General features: G+C 41.3%; 1 protein-coding gene across 1 annotated transcript in view; it reads right to left on the bottom strand.

Annotated features, from left to right (window-relative positions):
• Positions 1-5404: 5404 nt before the first annotated feature.
• Positions 5405-16892, bottom strand: part of fto (FTO alpha-ketoglutarate dependent dioxygenase) — a 114194-nt gene continuing 102706 nt past the window's right edge. The window contains exons 9-10 of the mRNA XM_004539676.5: positions 7478-7618; positions 5405-6862 (exon numbers count right to left, since the gene is read on the bottom strand). Of these exons, the coding sequence (XP_004539733.1) occupies positions 6856-6862; positions 7478-7618 (148 nt within the window). The 3' untranslated portion in view covers positions 5405-6855. The remainder of the gene's footprint in view (positions 6863-7477; positions 7619-16892) is intronic.

The following is a 16892-nucleotide window of genomic DNA, read 5'->3' as shown; positions in this document are numbered from 1 at the left end:
CCAAAACACTCAATGCTCTCCACTTTATTTATTAGTAAATAGAGACAGATGGTGATGAGGAGGTGGTATTGACTACCCATAGCCTTTTAAACAGGAATCAATGGCAGGGGTGGAGCCCTGAGATAGGGGGCATTAACTCGCTAATATAGCCTTATGAAATGAGCCAGGCCTGACTTCAGAGGCTTTCTCACTCTACGAAACCCTCAGACAGAACAGTATACCGAGTCCTGTGTTTGTAATAGCAAAAAGTCATCTTTATTTGTGAACTGACTGCTGTCAACATATGTATAAGTGGATATGCAGCATTGAGCTGAGCATGTATGTAGCAGATTTTATTTTAATGACAAAAAAGCATTAGCACCTTAGGGATGAATAAAGGAATGAAGGGGATGGATGGATGGATAGATGGATAGATGGATAGATAGATAGATAGATAGATAGATAGATAGATAGATAGATAGATAGATAGATAGATAGATAGATAGATAGATAGATAGATAGATAGATAGATAGATAGATAGATAGATAGATAGATAGATAGATAGATAGATAGATAGATAGATAGATAGATAGTCAGTCTTATGTCTGACATGAAGCTAAAGCTCTCTGTAGAACTCCTGTCAGAGGTCATCTCCATCATCTCTCCATCATCTATATTAATAAGTCTTTATCATCTACCTGCACTGTCTGCCAGCACACACCAACCACAATTGAACACAGAACAACTCACCCCTCCCCAGTCACCCCGCAGCCCCCTGCACAGGGACTGGCTGAGCTGTAGTGAGCCAGCGCCTTAAACCACCTACTGCCGAGGCAATTAAGAGTTTAACCTGGATGCAGCCTGGGGAATCCAGAGAGAGACTCCACTCGAATAGAGCAAGACTCCACAGAAAGACAGGCAGGCAGAGGGAAAAGTGAGGTAAGGATGTGTGAGAAATAGAAGACAAAGATCCTGCGAGAAGGGAAGGAATGGATGGAAATTGACAGAGAGCAGGTAAAAGTAAGGGAAGAAAACATGTCTGAGTACACAGCTAGACTGGAGAATGGCTGGTGGAGGCAGAGAGAGTGAATCTCAGCACAGTGTACACAGCCCTCTCCTCCAAGAGAAGAAGGTCACCAGCTCTCTCTGAGGACTGCCTTAAATAAAGTCCCCCATCCTGCACTTTTCTGGGCAAACAACCTCCTCTGCTCTTTATTAACTAAATATGAGGGGACTTTGACCGGGGGACAAAAATTCAATATTTTTCCCCCACCAAATATTTAAACCAAGCAAATAAACACACAAATAAATAGATCTCCTCTGCCACGGGAGAGGGGGCCAGCCAGTCCCCTGGATGTAATTTGACGGCCCACTTACTTGGAAGGCCAGAGCATAGTGCTACTCAGACACTCATTTGAAGGGCTGTCAATCAAGGGGCAGCAATGTTGGCGTTGGGGATATGTGTGTATGTGTGTGTGCCACCGAGTGTTTGAGTGTGTGTTTAAAGAAGCTGGCCAGCAATTCATTCTCAAGGTTGGAACAGATAAGGTGAGCATCTCTCCTGTCAAATACATCACACCTTCCTGCTTCCTTTACTACCCTTTTTAACTATTCCTCGTCCCTCCTTATTCCAATCTCTCACCTCTTGTACATCTAATGACCTAATATTTGCAGTTTTGTCTTGTCTGCCTCCTCGAGAAACATTAATCAGAATGACAGAATTGAAATAGAAAAATTAAGTTCGAAGGCCAGTGTGCTCCTACTTCTATTTTTTTTAACCCAAATATTTCTGCCTGCTATTATTGACTTTGAATATTCTCTTCTTCATCATCATCAAGATTTTTCTTTCATCTTTTTTTAAAATCTACATATTTGTCTGACATTTGCTTGTTGTTTTGTTATGGTCTATATCTTAAATATGACAAAAGCTGCAATACATGGCAGTATTTGAAAATAGACTGAATTAACTTAAAAATTGTCAATATGACATGTTTGTCCTCAACTGCCTCGAAGTATAATGCATCTCTTGTAAGGTATTTATTGCCAGCTGTGGTTCTTTTCATCTTGTGTTTTCATGTAAATGAAACTACCCTCTCTAGAAAAACACTATCACTGGTCATTTGCGCAAACAGCTTCAAACAATCTATATTAGTAGTTCGGGCCAAAGCTGTGTATTACAAGGTTCTTTGTAATACAGAGTACAGTGACTCAAAGGATGTTGTGAAAATTAATAGTTATAAAATGATGGTGCACAGGAGCTGCTTGCTGCTTGCTCTAAACCCCAGAAAAAAAAGAAAGAAAAAAAAAACGCGTATGTGTTCGTGTGTGTGTTTGCATGTGTGTGTATGAGTGGGAGAGGGAGTGCGATATCAAAAAGTCCTTTCATCCATTTTAGATGAGATGCAGATGACTCAATTATACTTGGCCTGACATCAAGACCACTTGGCGGAGAAGCTGCTAACGCTGGAAAACGATCTATTTAATCCCACTGATATGAATGGCATGGTGCTAACAGGGCTCACAACGACAAGAGAGGGAGACAGGTATGAGTGGAGACGCTTTGGTACCACTCTGGAGAAACAGGCCTCAGTGCGTGCTACGGTGAGACAGTGAGGAGGGGGATGATGTGTCTGCAGTGATGCTACGTGCAATATTTTCGTTTATACCAAACATAATATTTGTCACTAGGTTCTGTCCGCAATAACCACTAACAAGAACTTAAGTTAGCTAAAGGTGAAGCTGAAATGATACTACCATTCAGGAGATAAAGCTGAGCACTGACAACCAAAACAGCTCTGGACTGGTGCCCTAAAAGAATCCAGGTGATTTCAAATAAACGCATCGCATAGCGGAACAGGCACTTTAGTCTATAAATACTTTTGATCTTCTTGCTTCTTGAGTGATACTATAACTTTGAACAGTGAGTGAAAAACTTAACCAGAGGTGTACAGGAAGACTCGGGTAAAGATGAGGCATGAAAGGAAAAAATGGGTCATCCACTTCAGATTGAAAATGAGAGTGGAAGAACTAAAGAGATTGTGGTCCTGCAGGACAGATGATTTGGGGGGCTGCTGGTCACTAGAGCCAGGGCCACAGCAACGACCCACAAACATGCTCTACATTAGATCAGACTGCTGTTTGATCTGCGAGGCCTCTCTCTCTCCCTCAAGACTGCCTCTGCACTTTTCATCTACACACAGATAAATACACACACATTCATCATGACATACCGTCTGTTCATCAGAGCTGCTCAGTTGCCAGGCCCCCGACTACATCAACATCAGCATCATGGCATACCCATCACTTCACTCTCATTCTAACACTAAGTGAACTGTGGCCTGGGAAGACGTCAGTGGTGATGAGACTTCTAAAAGAGAGGACAGGTGCTTTGCAGGATCAGATGCTTCGGATTTTAGCAGCTCCACTTTGCCTGGGTTTGGTCTGGTCACGACCTGAAAGGAGAGAGAAGAAAGGAAAGGAGACTTTAAAAATTCATACATTTACACTTTAGTACTTTCACGCTTTCACAGACCCAGCTATATAAATTGAACATCAGTAGGGACTTTACACTAGTATTTTATCTTGACCTTATTGAGTAACATTTTGTAACATGTAACATATAAATTCCATTGATAAATCTAAATAAGATGGATATAATCAGGAAAATAATGGAGGGTGATAAAGTCAAAGTCATAATTTACAGTGACAGTCTTTTCATGTGCTGCCTTGTATTTATGCTGATGTGAATCTTCTCCAGCCTGCCTTTTTTATGACCTTTAGTGCAATTAACAGTTGCAAAACATTAGGGCTTGTGTTGCTTCACATGTAGTCAATCAAGTCAGTGTTTTGTCGGTGTTGAGTGGTGTTTGTCTGTGTTGGTGACAAATGAGCATGGCCCTTCCCACTGCTGACAGCCGCCCCAGAGCTGCGATACTATCTTCAGCTCTTCAGCCTGCTTCTACAATTACTACTGCTTCTCTGGCCTCAGGGCTTCCAACCACAACCAGCACCCTGGAACCTTGGACACACACACACAAACACACTGGGTCAGATACATTACACACATCTATTTCTTTGTACAGGCTCACGTTCAGTCATTTATATGCATGTATTCATTCTTGAACATACATTTTTAGCATGCATTGCACATGTACTGATAATGCACAAAGCCTCATCCAAACAGACTGTGACTTGTTCGGAGGGTAATCTAAACAGATCATGGTTAAGGTCAGATTTCCTTAGTTCTTAATAGAAATAGTCCTTCGCAGACATTGGTAGAATAATTTCTCACTTATACACATATAGAAATATATGTGTGTGTCTATATGTCTATATAATTGGATATAGAGACATCTTTAAATTTGAACCCATTCCCTTATATCATTCAACTACACCACAATCAGTCCCAGCCGTTCAAGCCACACACTGAAACATTTGACTGAGATATGACCCCAAACTGATACCTTTCCCAACCACACACCTGGTTATTTTATCTTTCCCTGCACCTATTGTTGGCCTAATTGACGGTGGCTTGGCTGCTTGGCTGGCGGCTGACCCCGGTCAGAACAATGCATACCTGTGGCTCTTACCAGTGCTGTGTAATTGTCTCTTCAAGTGGTGACCTTTTTCAGTCGACCCCTGAGGGGAGAACGCTCCACACTCATCCATCACTCAGTCACTCAGCCACTACAGGAAGTAGTTAACATAAGCAACCTTTGGGATGGCGGCTTGTAAAAGGTGTGGAGTTGAGGTTTCAGAGTGGAATACAGAATATTAGCCATCACTTCGTTGCAGGGAATGACATCACTCAATCAATCAAGTTAATCCATCAATCAATCTGTTGTAGAAGATGTTTGCACTGCTACTCAAACCGTTTCCTTTGAGGTCTGAGTCAGAGGAAAACAGATAAAAATACCCGACACAAATGCTTCCTTTTTTTGTCTATAGAGAATTATTGGGCTTATTATCTTGTTATTCAAATGTTTTTATTATATTTAAGGTTCTGGATACAGTGCTGTGCTGAAACTAAATGGGACTTTTTTCACACTCTAAGCATCTTCAATATGATTTTTTAACTTCTTACTTATCAGGAAATACTGGTAGGACAACTGTGCATATAACGTGCATGCTCCTGTCAGTGAGCTTCACCATTACACTATGGATCTCTCTCATTGCTGCCTTATTTGTCTTGTGGAATCCTGAGTATTTAGAAAGTGGCTGCTTCAAAGCTCAGTAACTCACCTTCAACCCAGTGGGAAGGCATTGACACACATGCCTGCATGGATTGGATTGGTTTAAAGGTCAAAAATATTAGTAAAACTACAGTCGATCGACATTTGAACCTCACACACACGAAAGAAGAAACATGTGCACCATATTTGTTGTCCATTTGCAATTTAGAAAAAATGAGAAGAATGGAGATCATTGGATAAAACACTGTTTTTTTTTTATTTACTGCCATTCCTATTGCTTCAGACAGACAAGCTGTGGCGCAGGGAGCACAGAGTGATTCAAACAAGTCAAAGCTACTGCCAATCTACAAACAAATCTCTCTGACAACAACAAACAACAAAGGCGCAGCAAAAGAAGAAGCAAGAAGAACAGCGTTTGGCAACCATTAACATCTTGGAAAAAACTTCAGAAGTAAAAAAAGGAGTGCATTCTGCATTTTTAATAGTAAACAGCATCTCTACTTCATCATGAACTAGATAGAGAAAGAAATCAAACGAGGAGGGCTGCTACACTGCTTTGACGTCGGCCCCCTTTTCCACCCTTTTTAGCTTTTTTGAATGTGGATTTTGTCAGAAGTGCCGGATCTTTCTCTCACTCTCTAGATGGCCTGCAGCATTACAGGGGAATGTGGTGCTCTACACACTTTAAGAGTAATTAAAAGCGATTGAACAGCTGTAATTATGAGAAACGGCGGTTGTGTTCCGGGTCATTCTATCAATGCTGCCTTTCATCAGAGCAGTAGCAGAGGGGCCCTGCTGCTAGTCTCTGTTTCTCCATATGCACATCTTCAAGAACAAACAACTGGCAGGCTGCCTACAGGCTCACACACTATCACATTCGTACACACACGCCTTCATGTAGACATTTGGGAGAGTGAAGGCTCTTATGCACGCACACACACACACACACACACACACACACACACACACACACACACACACACACACACACAGTTACACATTAATATGGCACAAGCACACCACTGCACCATAAACACTTAACAACACATTCTTCATGTACTCCATTGGATGACATTCATAACCATCCTCTTATAATCGTTCTTTGGTCTTTTCTGGCTCATTTCACTTCTTAACACAATAAAAGGGTTACACTATACACAAGTGAAGAATGCAATAGCCTGTGAGCAAAGTGAGTTTTCTTACCATTCTATACTGTATTATAACACTGTGTGACAAGTAGAAAGCATATATGTATGTACTGTACTATGACTACTGAGAATGAGAACAATCCACTGACAAAAGCATGTCTGGGTTACATGAGATTAGGTAACAAAGTACACTGAAATAATAAATAGTAACACAATGTTGTATGTTAACACTGAAATGCGGGTTCCATATATGTTTTGTTAGACCGTTGTGACACTAGTGGCTTGGTACTAAGCATTGCGTTTGTTAGCATGTTACTGAAGCACTATTCTTGTGTTGGTTTCCTTCCAGCCAATCCAAGTTGAGGTGACTGAGATGCTGGGGTCAGCTGGGGTAGTGGAGGGTGGAGTCGGGGGTGATGTAGATGGCCTAATCAAAAGGAAATCAATCTGGTCTGTCCCCTCAGCTAATGTGGGGATCATTCAGAAAAGCTGGTGGGTCATTTTTTTCTTGCTTCCTTGTTTCCTCTATCCATATTTACATCCTGTCAGAGAAAGAGAAGAAATGGACAGAGGTCAAATTTGATCAGATATCGTGTAAGTTCTCATGTGAAGTTAACTTGTGTTTTAGATGCAGGTCAACGAAAGACTATAGATGTCTCCATGCAAAATCAGCAGGACCTAGGATTCATGCCAACAGGAAGACCAATTACACCCAATGTCATGTATTTGCCAATGCAAATAGCAACTCCAAGAAATTCCTCACAATTTTTACAAGGGTCTATGACACGACTTGCGGAGCAGGTGCGCATATTTAAAGTATGACAACATGTAAGGTGTCTAGTTGTGCATGAAGTGACAAATCCATACCATTTTAAAAGCATGAGATTCCAAAGCTTAAAACTGAAACCAAAATACCAGTGTCTGTCAACGCCAATTAGAATTATTTATTTATTTTAACGTCATTTGGTTTACTTAATCATTTGGACAATTTAACTAATATTACATAACATTAAACAACAGCATTGTTCACAGATGACCACAGCTGGGTAATGAATGAATAAGTGAATCCTCTGCGACTAGATCTATGCTGCATGAGATAGATACATGTATTCAGTGTTTACACAAACACATTTCAACATGTCAAATCTTACACTCACCTCCAGAGCAGTGACTCCACTCTGTTAATGATGTCAGCCAGATCAAAGGGCAGAGGCATGCTGGGGTCATCCACACCCCAGAAGGGCCGGTCCACTGGGGCCTCCTCAGGGGGCAATGTCTGGGCCAGACTTGAGTGGCACCTGAGGCGACAGAACACAGGAAACAAAAAAAATCCCATTTACTCCTCCCTCCCGTTAAAGCACAAGTAGGTAGAGACTCATCACCAAAAGGCCACGTCTCACCCCACTCACAAAACTTTCTTCATTTTTTTATTTTTTATATTTATATTTGCATCCTACTACAGCTTGCCAAAGCCAGGCTTTCACCTGAAAGTTTTATGAGATGTGTTTACAAGTAAATACTAACACTAACTAATACTTGTCAATGATGGTGGAACTCTAGTAGACAAAGATAAACAGAGATCTTTCTATCGTGTTTTTATCTAGTCAATGAAGAGCAATTTAAGGGCGTAATTTCCAAAAAAAGTCAAGTTGTTCAGGCAATGATGTCTGTGTGTGAGCATGTGTGTGTTTAAACTTGTTTTTAAAGCCAAAATCTCTATTGTGAGTTTGACCAGAAGCAAGTTTTTTAACAGTTTTCTGCCTCCTTTTGTTTTCATGACTCACAGTAATACTTTGTCCAGGTAGAACCAGCAGGACAGGAGAGTAAGTTTGTCTCTGTATGATCCACAAAAGAAACAGCATGCAGTTTTATTACAAATAAACAAAGAAATGTTTTTCTCTTCACTAGATATTGTTGAGGGCATTTAAATGATGTGTCTGCATGCAATTTGGTTTGAAACTACTGAAATACTTGGAAACTCCCAAGCCAGTAAAACTTGAACTGAATGGAGATGAGAAAAACAGAGATGTGACACATCAGTGAAGTGTTGCAACAGCATTAAGGTGATGGGAAACCATGATATCATGTATCATGATTAATGCCCCATTCATCTTACAAACATACAGGCACACACTGCAGGATGCTTTCACAAGAACATCACTCTCTCTTGTTGCAATAATGACAGAGCAGTGAGAAATCCTGCCTCTTCATGTCACTGCGTGATTTTTGTATGATTAACAATCTGAGGTTAGTTGTAATTTCCACCATGCTTGGAACCCCTACAGACCTTAGCCACATCTTTTGTTAGACCTGTGTAAATATTTACTGCTGTGACTCTGTGTTGCTCTCTGCTGTCATTGTAAATCTACCCTCCCTCTGCTTCTTGACAGATGAGGGTGACCTCTGACCTGGAGGTGCAAGAGGGAGAGCTGGAGGATGGCATTTGTATGTTGCGTGTGTAGTGTGTCCTTGTGTGCTTGTGAATAGTGACCTAAGATTTCCTATCTACAGAAACGGGGTCAGTTATATTTTCCATTCAATCATTATGCCAGGGTCTGTCTTGTCATATCTCTTTACCCTATGCACACCCTAAAACCCCCCGAACAAACCCATAACACAGACAAATGCACACAGTCACCACCAACCTTGTGGTTAGTGACTGAAGGAGGGGCCACAGAGAGCTGAACAGCAGGATATGAGGATCGGTTGTGGATGGGATGAGGGAATGTTCAAGTGTTAGGGGACAACCGAGGGCTGCCACAATTTGTGGTTATATATATTCACATGAGCCACTTAATGTTTAACTGGCCCTCTGCCTAAGTGCTGCATTTTGGTGCGGTTAGCCCTTTAAGGATCTCCTGCATTATGGTGGTGAGGAGCAGCATTAACATCCACTGTCCAATATATCTTCTGTGCTCTGGATCAGGGCCTGATAATAGCATCTGTTAACATGCACTAAGTACCATTATGTAGCACATCACTTCATAAATAATACGATTAGGCGACCTTGGGGCTTTGCGACGAGCCGTGTGTTTAAATGTTCTCATCATTTATTTAGGGTGCGAATTAAAGGAAGCACCACTTCAGAGAAGGAGGAGGAGGAGGAGGAGGGGGACATGGCTGGCATACGTATCTACAGAGTGTGCAAGTGCAAACTGACCCAGACAGCATGCACACACACACACACAAACTGTGGTTCTGCTGACATCAGCTTGAGGACACCATAGACCAAGGGAACCCAGGCTTTTGATTTGGTGTGATTAAGTATTCAAACTCCAGAGCTATGAGAGAAAACACTTGCTTCTTCTCTACTTCCCTGACTCATAATGAAAGGCTACATACAATAAAAAAAAAACTGAGTAGCTCACTTCAACAGAGATACTGCATTTATTTGACAACAGATCTTGCAGCATTAGCTTGCAAATAGAAGGTGCCAGGTTTACCAGAGATATAAAAGATATCGAGACTGGAAGACTATCAAAGATAATATAGTGTAGGTAATTCAGCACGCACTTTTACACAGTCTATCACTGTTCACAGAGTACCGTCCCCTGACTGCTAAAATGGAACCAAACAAAAAGTCAATATCAAGCGAGGTGCTTTAAGCTCTCATGGGCTCTTGCTAGAAATTCTGTCTAAGCCACAGTGGCGTACAAACAAGGCTCACCAAAAGACTTTCCCATGGCAGAACAGTCCACCTTAAAGTTAAGGTCAAAGACAAAGAGGTGTGTATGTGCGTGTGAGGGTGTGGGTGGAGGAGGGAGAGGTTGTGTTTGTGAGTCCAGGCTGTTCCAATGGATTAACCCCAGACAGATATGGGCCTAACTATCCCATCTGGCGCTCGGTCAAGAGAGATTGGCAATACAATCACTCATTTCAATTTGCCCTGAAACCTTATAGCCTAGCAGGCCCCCGCTAAAATGGTATGCTAATGTGAAAGGTATCTAGCATTCTATCGCCTCAATTCTTCAGAGGCCTTTCCCTTCTTGCAGTACAGTGCACTTGAACTGCGGCTGGGGTGGGAGCGCCACGGCCCTTGCTGCAATAAGGGCTGGAGCCCCCTTTGCGCTCAAACTAACCACTTTAGCTAAAGTGAGTGTTAATTATGGACAGGCAAAGCAGTCAATAAAAGGTTAATGTAAAAGTCAAAGGATAAATTCCTTTAAGCATTGCATCATTCCACCATCTCTGCGACCAACACACTGCTCGCAGGTCTCCTAATCAATACGTTTTACTGTAATGCGCTCCCTATCGATTTCCTCCCCCCCGCTCCATGGTCCGAGCTCCATCACTTGGTTAAAGAAAGGAAAGGCAGAAGGAGAGGTAGGGGAACGAGAGGGAGAGAAAAAGGGAGTAAATAAAATGATTAACCTCAGTTTCACTTTGTTGTTTCCCCTCTTAGATGCTCTCTGAAAGGCTTGTTAGAAGAGTGCAGGGTGGTCCAATATCATCACTGCCATCAGCACCATCCCAATCAACAGCATCATCAGCCCACTCAATCTCTGGCCAGTGTGTAATTGTGTAGCAGTACACTCAACCAGGGCCATACATTAAAAGGCCCTCTGCTCTTAACAGGATGGAAATCCGCCTAATAGACAACATCAGTGCTTCCGACTCATGCAATTACACTGATAAATGCACAATTGTGTCAGGGCAAGTGAAAAAGTACCCAGAGAATGTAGATAGGAGACAACACTTATTGCATTATTTCTACAGAAGGTCATTTGTAATGACATGGGAATAGACAGCTTGGGCTGTTTGATTCGGTACATTCAGGACATGATTAGGCAATGGCAGATATCTTTTTAAAACTTGTGAGAACTTGAAGTTATATTTTTCCTACTTTTCATATTTGTATCGTTAGCAACTAAAAGAAAAACACAAGCTTAGAGAACAGTATTAGAATGGGTGGTGTACCGAGATTCACGACCAAAGCGTGTGCCAAGCCCTACGCAACGTTCAAACTGGACCTAAAAAGAAGGCTTTTGTAAAGATACAATGAACATCAATCAATCATGTCATTGCGATTATGATCAAGGGAAACAGCATACCTCAGATCACCTGCTTCCCCATGCTTTGCCTGATGTTCATCTGACTAGGAGTTCTGTGCAGGTGTGAATTTTTATGGTTTTGGCAGCCTATGTGCCCGATAGCTGAGAATGCAATCAAACAAGTCATGAAAAAACAGGCATGTGTCTCATAAATCAGCCTGCCCCTGAAGGTAAGGCATGCAATCAAGTCCCAAGGAGTGAGAAGAAAGAAGTATATTATCCATCTACATTCTATATATACAATATTGTGTAAGAAATGAGTGATTAAGCACATCTGTCTTTGTATGTGATTTGATACGGTATAATGGCTAAGAGATATGGGCAGACAGTATTTATTCATGTGCTGTGTTTTGCAAGCTGCAAGGGCAACAGACAGTTTGGTATATCTTTGGAATTAAGAGAATTTCTCATCAGCAGTGATGTGATCTTCCAAATCCTAATTATAGAAGAGCTGACTAAACTAATAACACGCTGTTGTACCTTTCATGTTTCTATTAAACATATTGAGCAATCGGTTATGGAACAGGCTGTTAAAGGTAAATGAAAATCTGAATGTACCTGCATTTTTCTAACAAAAAAGAAAAAAAAAAATCCATCATTTTTTTTTCATCTGCAGTCAGCACATTTCCCTAGAAGATCAAGGCAATCTTGCACAAACCTGAGCTGTGTTGCAGTGGTTCTAACCTTTTTTGTGGTTTCTTTCTTTTGTGGTTTCTTTCACTGCTGTCTTTCCACTGACATCAATCTTTTTTTTGGTATGAATCTTATCCTGGCAAGATTTAAGTAAACCTATTAATGAGACAAGGATGAAAAAATGAACAACAAGATTATTCCACAGGAATAACCTTGTTGAAATCTAAAGACTGTCTTCCATAAACAAAGCATTGCAGTAGTCTTGGGGCGTCTAAGCCAAACACTGGACTTGAACTGAAAGGAATATTTCTGAGGAGACCTGAGAATGGCTGTGAATCAACATGTTATCAAATTTGGTTACAGAAATTCTTTCAAGAAAATAGGTGGAAACCTCCAACAAAAGGTTTGCTAAGCTTGCAGCTTAATGTGCAAGGAGACTCGAGGCTGCTACCACCAAAGGTACTTTATTCAAGTACTAATAATGGAAATGGGATATTTCAGCCTCTCATTTTAGCAAATTAGTAAAATATTACAAAAACCTTATTTTTGTGATGTAATTGTGGAACACTGTTGGTAAACTAATCCATGTCAAAAAGATTCTTAAATCCTGAAATATAACAAAATGTGGAAAACTTTCCATATGTATTGGATAGAGAAGGACATGTCTGCAACTAATATTATCAATCACATCTCTTTATTGTAACAAGTGGCTCAAAGTAGCTTTTGAAAAGTTACTGGCACAGTGGTTTACATATTACATTAAGATTGCTTAGATTAAGATTGCTTAGATTAAGATCAGATTAAGGTTACAAGTAATTAACTGGAAAATGCAAAGGGTGCACAAACTTTTTCTTGGAAATTTTCTGTTAATGATGTTGTGTAGAGGCCAGTATAACAGGGGCATAATTTTCAGAACAACGTCCAACCTGTTAAGTGTCAGGCTTTAGATCTCAACATACACCACCCAGGACTCCAAGGTCCTGGGTGCTCTGAGGACTGTCCTCATTAGAGCGTGAACAGTGCCTTAGATCCCTAACCACCATCCTATTATCCCAATCACTGCCACATTCAGCGTTAAATGTAAAGTGGTGCAAAATGTGAGCCAGCCAGCCAGCCAGAAAGAAAGCGTGGGTAGGGCAGCGTCTTAACCGTTTCCTCAGGATCAATCAAATGCTATTGTGTCTGCAGACAGCTGCTGACTGTACACTTTGTGAATGTGTGAGGTGGGCAATTGTGGGGAGAGAAATGGAGAGGGAGGGGCATCATCAAATGCATGACATATGTTCCTTTCATTTTGATTCCCTCTAAGGAGCCTAGGCTAATAAAACTAACATCTGATGCACTCTTTTCCCCTTTAATTAATGGTTGCAGAAACCACGCAAAATTGCATGAGCAAGAAGGAGGGGCAAAAGATAAAGTGGGTGCCGCGTGGCCCTTTCAACACACCCACCCACTCACGTGCCACAATGGCTCTGCTGGTGCTGGGAACAATGATTCTGCCAGGGAACACGGGTACCTTCCTCAAACTCTGTGAGGTCTCCCTCTTGCCAGCTGCAGTCTGGACTGTTCATTAAACCACATGAAACAAATAAGGCTCATTACTGGTATCCCCAGCCAGTTGGAAACACAGGACCGTGAGCTTTCATCGGCCCATGTACTTTTAGTAGAGTTACTTGAAGTCAACAACAGAAACAGGGAAGTTTTGTTATACCTGCACAGTCTGTACCTGCTTCACACCCTAATTGTTTGATGTGGTTTGGCTGGCTGCCCCATTTAGAGCAGGGAGAACCAGATGTAACACAAAAACACACACAGAGTTAGGTAGCCTCTAAACAGACTTCATAATTGGCAGCAATAAAATACTATTGCAGTCTTGAGGTACAACAGAGGCAAGCCCCTGAACTACAGCTACTACTCTCAAAAACCAGGTGGATGTCCATTAGGTGCTTAACAGTGTAACAAATTACCAAACACCCTGGCCTGCTCTTTCTCCTCCTCAGGCAATGGGATGGAATGTGGTCTAATGTCAACACAGGCGCAAAATTTATGAGGAGACAACTATTGTTCAAATGCAAACAGGTTCCAATAAAAAAAAAAAAAAAAGAGGGAGTTTTAGGACAAACAGAGAGGATCCTCCTGGCCGTTTCTTTTCCGGCAAGGGTTGAAGAGACAGATCACCGCTTAAGGCTGTGTGCATTTGTGTGTCAATGTCTGTGAGAGAACTTCACAGAGAGAAATTGTGTGTGTGTGTGTGTGTGTGTGTGTGTGTGTGTGTGTGTGTGTGTGTGTGTGTGTGTGTGTGTGTGTGGGAGAGAGAGAGAGAGCTAGAGAAACAGCAACAGGAAAATAAAGGTTATATATCTGTTTTGCATGCTCCAAGTTGACTGGTTGTCCAGAGAGGAATGAGAGGAGCTGTGGCCTACTTGTACCAGGATACAAAATTGTTCAACAGGAAGAAAAGTAAAAAATACAAAGCAAATCAAAGAAAAAAAAGTTCATTCTGATCACTTTTAGTAATACCACAAAGCTAACACTATGCAGGAATGCTGGCCTAGCTGAACACATGGACCAAAATCAGTTACACGTGGCTAAATACCAGGTTGAAACATTTCTATGTATACATGCAAAACCAATTAGAGATGGTTGTGAAAAGACACTAAAAGTTTTTCTTGATGATGCTGTTTATTTATGAAGCCCAGGAGAGAAAATGGAGCAACAAGGGGACTTGATGACGAGGGTAAAGAGGTTACAAGCCTGCGAGCAATTGCACTTTTTCGCAGCTCGCCGTTGGAAGGCTATAAATCTGCTGTCATGGAATACGGAAGATGGTTAATGTGGCATTGGGAGCGGTAACTCTTAGCTTTTCAGAGAAATGGCATACCATTGCTGTGAAAACTTGTTGTGCGGAAAGTGATCTTGTAAAACAATCATTTTTAACCCTTATCCCTCCCTACCCTGCACTGTATGCTCCCTCCCTCTTGGCCAAGTGTTAGTGCCTTGTGGGCATCATCTGAATGGTGCAATAAAGCTGATGATGAATGAGGCTTGCCTCAAAAGCAATACAACTGAGCCACTGGACAATACCTGACCCCAGTCATATGATAAGTTTGTTTCAGCCTAGGCACAATTCCCACCTGTCTTCAGGTGACAATGGCAGGGTCAACTTAGCAAAGCTAATTATAGTGTATTGTAACCTAAATTGCCTAGATACAAGTCATCCTTCTTTCTCTAGGGGATGTGTTGTTAAGTTTTGGAGTCTGTGAGATAGAAGTTTTCAAACAGTTGCACAACAGATATTGGGTTTCATAAATGGGTATATTCCAGTTCTTTAAAGAAAGAAAGTGACTTTGCTATCCTCTTTAAACAAAGCATGGGAACAAACGAGCAACTTTTCAAGCGCAGGAAACATATTTGGATAAATATTACATTTTGTTAAAACTGCATTTAAACTGTCACATCAATGTTGACACAGCTTGTCATAATGAGATCACATAATAGGCACAGCAAACCAGTGATCGTAAACACGCCCCACTGAAACAGTCATAAATCTTCAAACTCATAAACTAGTCTAGTCCAGGAATAGGCTATAATGTGACAATCATTGAAAAGTTCCTACAAAAACAAACAGCAAAGTGCTTGTTTTTAATGCTGTATGCATACAGCATTAAAAGCAGGATTTTTTTTTATATTTGGTAAACATATCTGCCATTTTTGTGTAACCTTTAAAATGAACAAACAAAGGAGTAGCACAAAGTAGGAGATGATGCACACATTCCCATATGGGCATTACTCACTCTGTTTACAGTAGAGGAAGAACTAATTCCAAAAATGTCAGACTGGGTATACAGTAACTAATGAGCTACACTTTTCCAGATGCCTTTTCCCACAGTAAACAAGAAAGTATGAACAAAAAAAAATTCCAAAAGTTGGTAAAGTGTCTAATCCAACCATGAAAGAAACCTCTAGTATTTGCATCACAGTATGTGAGTGTGTGTGTGCATTCATGCATGCACATGTGTATACTGTGCATCCGTGCCAGAGGAGTGCTTTTCGCCAGGTGTTTGAACTTCTGCATCACCTGGTACTCCTGCTGCGTGAACACGAGTTTTGTTTCACCCTATTAAGTAAATAGTGTAATTAGAGGGACTCAGCATTTAAAACGTTGTGAACAGCCAGCAATTTGTTTGGAAGACCAGCCAGGCTAGGCCCTGAGGCACTGCACAGAACAGGATGCAAAAGGTTCACACAGTGCAATACAATGGGGTGCATGTGTTTGGGTGGCACTATTCAAGTACCTGTCTATGTAGATAAGTTGATGCATGATGATGTGAATCACTCATTGAAATGTGTTCTGGGTGTTGAAAAAGAAGTGCTTTGTGGTCTAACAGGTACTTAATTATATTCTGTTTGTATTGACAATATCGGTACACAGTGTAATAACTACCACACTGGCAAAACTGAGGACTGTGTTTCATAGAACCTAACCCTTAGTCATAGTTTTATTGGTGTGTGAAAAAAGAAATATGCATGTGATGTTCATTGTTCAAGCAGTTACAAAGAAAAAATAAGAGCTGAAGCCAATACAGGTTGGGCTATCTGCCACAAAGACATCAAAGGTGATGAGCAGACTTCTTCATAATAAAAGCACAGGGATTACTGCTAACATGGTAACAGAGATCAACTTTATTAGTTTCCCCTCTTAATGATTTTTTTCACTCCACAAACATCCCCACTGTGTACCACCTATCCCAGCGAGGATGCTTCATACTAAATTCTCTGTTGTCACAGCTGATCCAGGGTCAGCTGTGGGGTGTAAGAGAGGGATAACCTCTTTCTGAGCCCCACAGACACCCAGATGGCTGTTCGGAAGCTCTGATCCAGAAACTAG

This window comes from Maylandia zebra, linkage group LG1 (assembly GCF_041146795.1).
Source record: "Maylandia zebra isolate NMK-2024a linkage group LG1, Mzebra_GT3a, whole genome shotgun sequence".
Classification (NCBI taxonomy): domain Eukaryota; kingdom Metazoa; phylum Chordata; class Actinopteri; order Cichliformes; family Cichlidae; genus Maylandia; species Maylandia zebra.
This window is presented reverse-complemented; position numbering and strand designations above follow the sequence as displayed.